This window comes from Daucus carota, chromosome 7, assembly GCF_001625215.2.
Source record: "Daucus carota subsp. sativus chromosome 7, DH1 v3.0, whole genome shotgun sequence".
Taxonomy (NCBI): Eukaryota; Viridiplantae; Streptophyta; class Magnoliopsida; order Apiales; family Apiaceae; genus Daucus; species Daucus carota.
The window spans coordinates 24,427,592-24,439,810 of NC_030387.2; the positions used below are offsets into that span (position 1 = coordinate 24,427,592).

The 12,219-nt window shown below is 35.8% G+C and overlaps 1 protein-coding gene across 1 annotated transcript; it reads left to right on the plus strand.

The window, feature by feature from the left end:
* The first annotated feature begins 9,389 nt into the window (after nucleotides 1-9,389).
* LOC108194769 (RING-H2 finger protein ATL66) lies at nucleotides 9,390-9,842 on the plus strand. Its single transcript, XM_017361707.1, has one exon. It carries the CDS (start codon nucleotides 9,390-9,392, stop codon nucleotides 9,840-9,842), a length of 453 nt encoding a protein of 150 aa, XP_017217196.1.
* Nucleotides 9,843-12,219: the final 2,377 nt, after the last annotated feature.

A 12,219-nucleotide genomic window follows, 5' to 3' on the forward strand; every position in this document is an offset into this window, starting at 1 on the left:
TAGCTGGCTAGATTAGTAATTTTTTTCAAACACACTTTCCATATATCATACAAGCATCTTTAAAATTTTACATTTCTCTCTATTGAGTTTTAAATTCTGTATATATAGGAAAAGAACTTGAATTAAGAAAATCTGGAGGCTCAATAACATAGCAGAGTTGCTTGAGTTTTGATTGAATCACCGAGCTTTCCTTGTTGACAGATTCAGCGCAAACCCCAGAAGTCTTAGTTACAGGAAAACTTTTTTCCAACTCAGAAATGCATTTCTTATGAATATCTGTTTTAGCACGGGAATCAGAAGTTGATGCCTGAACAGCCTTTTGCTTTTTATATTCTTGCACACTAACAAATAAAGAACTCATTTCAGACTTTACTGGAGTCAGAATTAGAATTCTTTCGATCCATCATAGTTGCATTCTTGATTCCTGATGCTCGAAGCCATGGCCCATAATCACCAGCATTAACATTATCCTCCTTATATTTGCAACTATCTTGGTCATGACCAACTCATCTACAAACATAACAAAAATTTGATAACCTTTCATATTTGAATTCAATCCATAAAGCAGGTAAACCATCCATTTCTAGCATAAAACCAGAAACCAGAGGGTGCTTTATATTTATGGCAACCATTTGCCTGAAACCAAAGTTGAATACTGGAGAAATCAATTTCAGCAAGACACATCAGGGTTCCATGGTACTAGTGATAAAAGATTTCCCATAACTGACCAAGGACTTTCATCTATAATATTAACTTCATCTTCATCATTCAAAAAGCAAAACAGAAAGAGATTTTGGTTAAGGACCAAGATCTGGCGCCTTTATATACATAGAGCAGGCGTCAAGTGTGTATGTTTGAGTGAAGCTGGCGCCAGGTGATATAATCGAGTAGCTTACTGTCAAAAAATCTATTAACCTTTTCACTATTTGTTAATCAACTAAGAGCATTTCCAATGACGTTGGCTATAATTGTTGGCTAAATTGGATCTGTAAGACATTATGTAAAATTTGCCGAACCTGTAAGACATTGTGCTTCAATGGTATTGGCTATATTGATTGGCTATAATTTAAAAATAGTATATTATTAATATTTAGATTGTTATAAATAGAATATATCAATTTAATATGGTAATAAATAATATGTAATCAGTGGGAAGGAGGAAAATAAATTGCGAGAGATTACGTGGAATTCGCTACAGATCTTTAGCGGATCGACAAATATAGCCATCCCACTAAACTAGAAGCCCATTTACGGGTCCAAGGACATGTGGTCCAAAACACACACAAGTATTAGACAAGTAGTAAAAATATAGAACATGTATCCCCAAGAAATGCCTTAGGTGGTTCAACGATTTGCCCAAATGCTCTATCGCCTCTCATGGTTCATCGGCTCACCAGCTCATCGGCTCTTCGCTCCAACAGCTCTTGGAGCGTCCAATTTTTGAAGTGCCCCTCTGTGAGGCGTCTCGCCTGTGAGGCGCCCCGCTTGTGAGGCATTTCGCTTATGTTGCGTCTCGCTTATGAGGCGTCTCGCCTCTTTACTCCATCAGCTCTTGGAGCATACAAAAATTTGAAAAGTATCTAGCACAGCCCTCAAATGGTTCAACGATTTGCTTCCATGCTCTATCGCCTCTCATATTTCATCGTCTCATCGGCTCACCAACTCTTCAGCTCTTCGCTCTAACAGCTCTTGGAGCGTCCAATTTTTGAAGTGCCCCTCTGTGAGGCGTCTCGTCTGTGAGGCGCCCCGCTTGTGAGGCATTTCGCTTATGTTGCGTCTCGCTTATGAGGCGTCTGGCCTCTTCACTGCATCAGCTCTTGGAGCATACAAAAACTCATATCTCCGATCGGAACGCTACTACCGGAAACGAGGATGAGCTCTACAAATTGCCACCAGATCCGGCGACGAGAGAGATGCTCCCTGTTCCCGAGAAGCCATGTCTTGCAAACAAAACTTCTCCTTCAAATTTCTTCTCCAGGCATTTGTTTGATGAAAACGACGAGATGCAGGTCAGTGAGGAAGAAGGCCCGACGGCTTCTGACCCCGCTGGCTGGATAAAATGCCGTTGATCACGACGATGCCATGACCGGAGGAAAGGATGAAGAAATCTGCCGCCGGAGAGAGCACCAACGAGACCTCAACGAAGACATTTGAGATCTCCAATGAAGAAGCTCTGTTCCTGTATGCTCTACGTTGCTTGGCGATCTGTTTTCAGATACTTTTGTCATTGTTGTTGAGCTAGGCGCCACTACGATGGCTGATCTATGCGCTACCACGGTGGGTGATATAAGAGCTGCCAAGCTAAGAGATCCGACGCCACCAAGTTTGATAGAGACTACATGAGGAAAATCAAATCTAAAAGAGGAACTAATATGGAGTGAAGGCTGCTTGGAGTGAATGTTCTCAGATCTGATCGAAAAAGGAGGCGTGGAGCCATTGAACCGAGATAGTATTGAAATTTTCAGAAAAGTATCTAGCACAACCCTCAAGTGGTTCAACGATTGGCCTCCATGCTCTATCGTTTCACGTAGTTCATCGGCTCATCAGCTCATCGGCTCACCAGCTCATCGCCTCTTCGCTCCATCAGCTCTGAGAGCATACAAAAATTTGAATCCCAACGGGGTCCGAAGGAAACAAACATACATCCCTATGGGAATCCGAAAAAAATGAATCTAGAATTCGCCTCTTTGCTCCATCAGCTCTCGGAGCATCCTTGAAAGTAAAAGGCATAGCCTCAAAATGACTCCATATTTCACCTCTTCGCTCCATCAGCTCTTGGAGCATACAGAAATTTAAATCCCAATGGGATCCAAAGGAAATAAACATAAATCCCTATGGGAATCCAAAAAAAAAAATGATGAATCTAGAATTCGCCTCTTCGCTCCATCAGCTCTTGGAGCATACAGAAATTTAAATCCCAACGGGATCCAAAGGAAATAAACATACATCCCTGTGGGAATCCAAAAAAAAATGAATCTAGAATTCGCCTCTTTGCTCCATCAGCTCTCGGAGCATCCTTGAAAGTAAAAGGCATAGCCTCAAAATGACTCCATATTTCGCCTCTTCGCTCCATCAGCTCTTGGAGCATACAGAAATTTAAATCCCAACGGGATCCAAAGGATGCTCGCTGAGCATCCCTATGGGATGCTCAGCGAGCATCCTTCAAATGGCAGGCAAAGCCCTACAACGGGTCTCAGGTATCACGCCTCTTCACTACATCGCTTCACTAGCTCAAAGAGCGTCCTTCGAAGCCCTACAACGGGTCTCCAGTATCACGCTTCCTCACTACATCGCTTCACTAGCTCAGCGAGCGTCCTTCGAATGGCATGCAAAGCCCTACAACGGGTCTCGGGTATCACACCTCTTCACTACATCGTCGCTTCATTAGCTCAGCGAGCGTCCTTCAAATGGCAGGCAAAGCCTTACAACGGGTCTCAAGTATCACGCCCTAAGGCTTCATCTGCCCAAGCACATCACCTTCGAGATAAGCCCGCTTTGCGCGCAAACTAGAATGTGAATCAAGGCATCTACATTAACTTCATTATCAGTATCCAATAGTTCACCAATACTTGCTTCCAGCTCCTCAACTTCACAGCTTCTATTGCCTCCCAAGTTCAGTACATGTTTTTCTGCAAATCAACAGTCCTCGCCACAATGGTCACAATCAACCTCATCACCTCATGTACCTCCTTACAAAAATGGTTCACAGCCTCCACGCCACAATGAACTTGTCAAGCAACAAAAATTACATGCGGTAAAAATGCTTTCTAAAACAATCTAATCCACATCTAAAGATCTGGAACTACTTTGGAGGGGGACTTATGTTGGGCCTCAGCCCACTAGACTAGAAGCCCATTTACGGGTCCAAGGACATGTGGTCCAAAACACACACAAGTATTAGACAAGTAGTATAAATATAGAACATGTATCCCCAAGAAAGGGGTTGGAGATTAAGAGAAAAGAGCCTCCATTGTAATATCTCAACATTTCCAATGACGTTGGCTATAATTGTTGGCTAAATTGGATCTGTAAGACATTATGTAAAATTTGCCGAACCTGTAAGACATTGTGCTTCAATGGTATTGGCTATATTGGTTGGTTATAATTTAAAAATAGTATGTTATTAATATTTAGATTGTTATAAATAGAATATATCAATTTAATATGCTAATAAATAATATGTAATCAGTGGGAAGGAGGAAAATAAATTGCGAGAGATGACGTGGAATTCGCGACAGATCTTTAGCGGATCGACAAATATAGCCATCCATAGGGGGATGGATATAATTATACACAAGGGGTTGCTGTGGTTGGAGTTCTATTTTTTGTGAATTTTGGCTATAAAATTTAATTATGGAAAGCCACATGGATTTTTAGCTAAGGGCTTGTGAGGGTTGGAGATGCTCTAACAACTTTTTTACTAACAAGTTTAATCAACAATCTTTTCAAAATCATGCAAAAAGAGGTTAATGGACTAATTATGGTTAATGACAACTGATGTGGCAAACCAAGATATGTAGTCCACGTGACACAGAAGATTAATTAGACTAGTTAGTTTGCCAAAATAACCGGTTGATATTGTCAAAAAAAAAATTATATTCAATTTTTTTCATTCAAAGTAACTGAGTACGAGCATAATTACAGTACAACATATTCTATTGCATGCTATAAATTCATAAAATAAAATTAATAAGACAAAATTCATAAATTTTTCGAATCATCCGAACATAAAAACCATAAATTTCTTTCAATCATTCGAACATAAAATTCACAAATTCCTTCAAATCATTAAGATTTGAACCAAAAATTTATCATTAGGACAAATTTTTACATTCAGATGTAAAGATAAAATGTGCTGTTTCCGATGATAATCAACAAATCAAACATTCTACTAATTGGGTTGTGAAGCTGGAGGACCATCTTCCGATGAAATAACAATAGCGGGATTCGAAGTTTGAGCTTGAGCTTTTCCAACATTAGTTTCTCCACCTTATCATTCAACAATTTGACATGATCCATCTTGTACACATATGAAAACACTGGGTATTTATAATTAAGCACAGCGCCAGACTTCTTACCTTCATCTTCGAAGTCGATCACCAAATCTAGCATATTATATTTATATGTGCCTACTTGAATAATGACCGTATATTGTCCCCAATTGAACCTTAAACACTTGCAATCCTCCTCCATACTTGATATCTACAACCATATAATACCAACCCAAATTAATTCAAATCATAAAAACACTAATCGAATTCAGAAATCCTAATTACAAAAGAAGAATCGAAGATGAACTTACTGTATCAATCGAAGAGCAACGATTAAATTGAGTGCAACAAGGTGGTCGTTGGGTAGGGTTTCAATAGTAGAGTATGAGAGTAGCGGGAGAATGAGAGGGCGACAGAGATTTTAGAGGTTCTTTTGATATTTTGATTATGATTTTAATGAATTATTGATTTTATTGTTATTTTTTATAATTTACGGGTGACAAGTAGGTGGAGTAGTGATGTGGCAAACATCAACCATGTGAGATTTTAAATTAACCATACTTAAAATTTACTTAATTTTGAAAAAATTGTTGGTTAAACTTGTTAGTAAAATACGTTGTTGGTTAATTAGCAAAATAGTAAAAAGATTAATGAGTTTTTTGACAATAAACTCTTAAGGGAAAGTGGCTTTCATGTCTCTTAACACACATATAAAAACTTAGGAGTTAGGACCTCAGGAGCTAGATGACAAGTAATCATGGTTAGAATTATAAGTCTTGATTTTTGAATAATCAAATAGTTTTCATTTGAAAACTAACAATACACAATACACTTGTGCATATTATACTCACAAACACTTAACAAAGTTAGTGAAATTAAATTTGTAGAAGAGTCGAGAGCTTGTAATTCGTAGTTTGTTGTCATTGTAGTTAACCTCTAACTTCTGTGTCAGTACTTATAGCAACCTCGAGTTTTATATAATATAATATAACATGAACTTATTAGAGTCGGGTTTCGAGTTACGAACTTGAACTTAATTATCTGTAAATGAAAACAAAATCGACGATTTAGTAGTAAAATATTCAACCCCTTTTATGTCACTTCAGGACTAAATAACTACATATAGACTTTGGGGCCGTTTGGCTGGATTTAAAAGAAGTGACTTATTACTTAAAATAAAGAAATGGATCATAAGTGAAAAGTAGGTTTGAACTTATAAGTTACTAAAAGTGTTTGGATACTCGTTACTTATTTTGTTTTAATAAGCTCCAAACCCAAGAAAAAGCTAGGTTTCCTAGCTTTTCTTTCTGGGGCTTTTAAGCCTCATTTAAAGCACTTCTCCCGTCAGTGGGGTGAAAAAGCCCAAATTGCCTACTCTTGATCCGTTTGAAGACCCGATCGCTGGGGGACTTAAACAAAAACTCAAGGGAGAAGTCAAGTAACCGAGAAACATTCGGAGAGCACGTGATGGCTATAAAGAAGATCTAGTTTCATAATTTCATCTTTGTAATTCTTCGAAGTAGGCGTAATTGTGGATGCTCGTTCGGATTTGTTTCATAACTCTTACTCTAGTACTTTCGTATTCGTTTTAGACATCTAGTATAATGTTTACATTCGAACCCATGATGATGAGAAGTTCGATTATGAACTAATCATTATCGTGGGATTCTAGCGGATTTATATATGAATTTCAATAGTTAATTCGCCTTAACTATTTATGTGATGGTTTTGATTTCCTCGTATTGGTTGTGCTTATTCGTCTTGGATGCGTAGCTAACATCTTAGATTGTTTGTTAATCTTTATTGAAGCGACAGTGGATATATTAATTTAGAAATTGCCATGCGAGCATAGGTTTATGTGTTCGATATGCATAATTGTGATGTGATTTTACCCATCTTGCATCGCGCTATGTAATCTTCATAGATAACTTGATCTTCAACCGTTATGTTTTCAAATCTTATAGACATATAGGGTCTAAGCATAATTGGTGTCTGGTTACCTTCCATCTTAATTGTGGATTTGAAACAATATGGTGCACGTATAACGACAGTTAGCGTGTATCAGTCTTGTGTTATTTGATTAGACATCAACCATTACATATCGATAAATGCATAACTCTGAATGAAGTATATAATGAAGTTAGAATCCCATGTTTTATTCTCATTAGTAATTCGATTTTTATTCTCTTAGTTATAATTCGACTTGATTTAGTTAACTTAGATAAAACCAAACAAATTGTTATTTGTCCGAAAATTGAATAATAATCATACGTTGTTGCATAAATGCATATTTCTGAATACACTAGTCTCTGTGGGAACGAACTTAATTCAAATTCTATATTACTTGTGACCACGTACGCTTGCGTGATTTTGTGCGAACAAGTTTTTGGCGAACTTGCCAAACGGTCAATAAATAAGTTGAAGCTACTTCTCTTCCAAATAAGCCATAAGCTTAGTTTGCCAAACACCAACTTTATAACTCTATAAATATGAGGGTGTGTAAGTCATTTGTCGGGATCCATTTTTAAAAAAAAGATGGGAGCACAAAAATAGTTGAGAGAAATATATTTTCAATTGTGCACAAACTCGCACCAGCCCAATTCATCAAAACCTGATGAGCACAAGAATATGTATTTTTTATTCTTTTAAATAAAAAATACATATTTTTTTACAGCCATCCCAAATTTTAAATAAATTTTCAGATTCTAAATCTAAATACATATTTATTTTTACATCAATGTGTGTGTTGAGAAATAATTTCAAAATACAATACATAAACTTTGAGGGGCCACGGCCTAAAGTAGCTGTTAGAAACTAATATACACATGTTACCTCTCAAATAATTAAAATTAACGGTTGTTTTTAACGGAGTGGTAGGCCAGGATTACAAACTGAAAACTAATACAAACTTTGGGGTACAAACTTCCACGTTTCAAAGTGTGATTACTAATTTGCTAGATCCAAAGTTCATGGATACAAAGTGCAATAATCTCCGATCTAATTAATAATGATGATTTCTTTCATATACAAAAATCTTCACCAGACAACCTTTTTTATTTAGTTAAAAAATAATTATTAGTTTGTTTCCATTAGGGGTGTTCATGGGTTGGGTTGGGTCGGTTTTACCTGAAACCCTAACCCAAGCCATTATATTCGGTTTTAAAAATTTCTAACCCAGTTAAACATCGGTCTAAATTTTATTGGTTTGGGTCGGTTAGAATTTAGTTCGGTTTGGTTTGGGTTGGGTCGGCTGGAATACGCTATATTTTTTATATAGGTTGGTTAGAATATGTGTGTTCTGATTGATAATGTCGTGATTTTTGGTTAACTAAGCTTCTTTCGATCCATTAAAAGATACTGAACCACCAACCTGTTACATGTTGATTAAGTATTAACTGAATACATATATTTAAAAATAGGAGTAAAATAGCATATATTATTTGCTTTTTTACCTTCCATGTATCTTATACTCCCTCCGTCCCTCCCATTTCTTATCGAATAGGTTGGGCACGGAGGTTAAGAAATATGTATAAAGTAGTGGAAAAGAGAAAGAAAAGTGGGTAAAGTGGTGGGGCCCATTAATTTTTAATATATAAAAAGAAGATAGTGGAGTTAAAATAGTGTGAAAAGGAAAGACAAGTGGAGAAGTGGTGGGACCCATTGACCATATTTGGTAAGTTTTGAAATGTAAAGAATTGGATGGGACACCCCAAAAAGGAAAGTGTAAAGAAATGGAAGGGACGGAGGGAGTATTAACAAAGGCAGATTGGAACTACTGATTTTTGCTACAAAATTGAGGTCCAGCAAAATATTTGTTATTTTCAATTTTAGTGCAAATAAGCCTAGAACTTATATATTTTAACTTTAGTCAAAATTTATATTTAAAATTATTTATTAACTTTAAAAATTCATATATTATTATATATAATGTAACGGGTTGGGTTGGGTTGGATAAGAGTTAAAATTTGCTAAACCTTGACCCAACCCAACCTATTCGGGTTAAAGAACAACGAACTCATTAATATTTCGGTTTCGAACGGTTCGGCTTGATCGGTTTAAAAAAGAGGTGGGTTGAGGCAGTTTCGCGGGTTTTTCGGGTTTTTGTTCACCCCTAATTTTCATGCGCACATATTATAAAGACCCATTAAATATTACCGAAATGTATTGTCATAGAATATCCTAGAAAAAATGTTGAACCGCAGCTGCTGTTTTTTTTTCCTTGTATTTTCTTTAGTCTTCGGAATTTTGTTCCACCTTTTGTAAAACACTTGCATTATTATTTGTCAGGTACACATTATTATAACTTAGATCATCACTTCACTTGACATCTCATCCATCATATCCATGCACCAACCATATCAAATCTCAACCGTCCATTCCCTCTCAAACCCACCGGAAATGTCCACCGCAAAAAACTCATCGTCGGAGCACTGGCATTACTCTCAACTCCAAGACGACAACTTCGAGTTTCACGGCAGGGCCATCTTCTTCCTCCTCCTGCTCTTCTCCATCTTACTCCTCATCATACTTCTATTCTTCTACGCCCGTTGGTTCTGCCGCTACTTACCCATCACACGCGCCGCAGCAAACGAAGCTCACGCGCCGCCGCCACATGGGGTTGATGATAAAGTGTATCTAAGCTTGCCAGTTGTGTTGTACGGGGTGTTAAAGAAGGAAATAAGTGTAGTGGAGTGTTGTATATGTATAGGCGTGTTTGAGGAGCAAGACAAGGTTAAAGTGCTCCCTGTTTGTGGTCATTATTTTCACTCAGAGTGTGTGGATAGATGGCTTTCCACTCAGTCGAGTTGTCCGATTTGTCGAGCTCATCTCCGAGTTGACTCACCTGTTTGATTCTCCCACTTGGCCAACAACAATTTGTTGGTAATTTGGTATAATGTAAATTGTAAATAGTGGAATACATGTTTCAGCCTTTTGTATTTCATAAATTAAAAAGTTAAATGCAACTATATCTAGCTATTATATAACTAATATAAATATTAATATAATCGATAAAATATAATAATTTAAATGTTAATAATGTGAAAATTAATAATGTGATTTTCACATCATTATTCCTTCAAAAAATAATGTCAAAATCTCATAATAAATACCTAAGTTTGGTGATAAATTATATTGAATTAAACTCCCGTGAATTCCGGGATTACGAACTTAGCTTATAAACAAGATTATTAAAAATTAAAAAATTTTAATTTTCTTAACATATTATTTTTTAACTTCTAATTTATTATTATTATATTATTAATTTTTATACTCCCTCTGATTCTTTTTATTTTTCCCATTTGAGATGTTGGAACTGTTCGCGACATGAGAAATAATTTACGCATAATTTATAAGACCAAATATAAATATGAGTGATCTTGTTAGATCGTATTTATAAGTACTTTAATACGGTGAAATTTTTATATTTAATAATAAAATGAAACTAAAAATATTAAGTGTGTGTTGGCAAACGTGAAAATGACAAATGAAAAAAGTATTATGAGACGGATGGAGTACTTGATAAATTAATCTTAAATATTAAAGAAATTATTATTCAAATTAAAAATTACTCTTAGTCACCACCCGTTTATACGTAAATACAAAAGTAAATGAGTACAATTCCGAGTCCATTATTATATTTTGTCCTCCATATCCATGCACTGATGCACCATTCTATATTTCATCACAGCCGTCCACTCACCACCTCTCAAAAATGGGCACCGATCAAAACTCCCCACCACCAGAGCGTTGGCATTTCTTCTCCCCCGAAAACAATCACTTCCAACTGCACGGAAAGGCCCTCGTCTTTATGCTTATCAGAGGACTCGCATCTCTAGCCTTCCTCACACTCTTCCTGTATTTCTTCTTCTGCCGCTTCCCACGCGCCACCGCAAAGGAAGACCTCGATGCTGATTTGATTCGCAAGCAGCTGCCAGTTGTGTTTTATGGGGCATTAAAGAAAGAAGTGAGTGTAATTGAATGTTGCATATGTCTAGGTATATTTGAAGAGCAAGACAAGGTTAAAGTGGTGCCAAAATGTGGTCACTGCTTTCACTCTCACTGTGTGGATCAGTGGCTTTCTACTCACTCGACTTGTCCACTGTGTCGAGCCGCTCTCCGAGTCGACTCACTTGTTCGACTCTAAGAGTTCGTTAATCTATACAATCTATACTATACTATAATAAGCCAACATGGGTATAATTTGTAGTCGTACAAAATTTTGGTATGGTCATGTCCGTTATAACTAGAAGTCTCTAGAGTCCAACATGTAGAGTTCTCTCGTCTTACATCATTAAACAGTTTTATAAAGTTTAAATTACAAACACATGTGATGTACTACAAGATAAACACTCCATCATTATTTTTCAAATATAATTTATATTTAGTTAAAAAATAAAAAAGATTTTATTATTTATACTAATAATTTACAATACAAAAAAATATTGTTAAAGCTAAATTTATAAGAGTGAATATAATTGAATAAAACTTCAATTCATCAATATTAAAACACTAATAAAATGACATTTCAATTTAAATTATATATAATAAATTCAAAATTATATAGTCGCCCGTGCTTTGCACGGGTATGGTCATGTCCGTTATAACTAGAAGTCTCTAGAGTCCAACATGTAGAGTTCTCTTGTCTTACATCATTAAACAGTTTTATAAAATTTAAATTACAAACACATGTGATGTACTACAAGATAAACACTCCATCATTATTTTTTCAAATATAATTTATATTTAGTTAAAAAATAAAAAAGATTTTATTATTTATACTAATAATTTACAATACAAAAAAATATTGTTAAAGCTAAATTTATAAGAGTGAATATAATTGAATAAAACTTCAATTCATCAATATTAAAACACTAATAAAATGACATTTCAATTTAAATTATATATAATAAATTCAAAATTATATAGTCGCCCGTGCTTTGCACGGGTTTAAGGCTAGTAAAGTATAAAACGACGGGTATAAATTATATTTGTTATGCTAGCTACTCCCTCTGTCCCTCTCATTTGTTTACAGTTACTATTTTGGAATGTCCCTCTCATTTCTTTACATTACCATAAATAGTAAGTTTTTCTCATCATTACACCCACTATCTTCCCCCACTATCTCATATTTAACAATAAAAACTACTATTACACCCACTACTTTCCTCCACTATCTCAAATCTATTATTAAATATTGATAGGTCCCACTACTTTACCCACTTTTCAT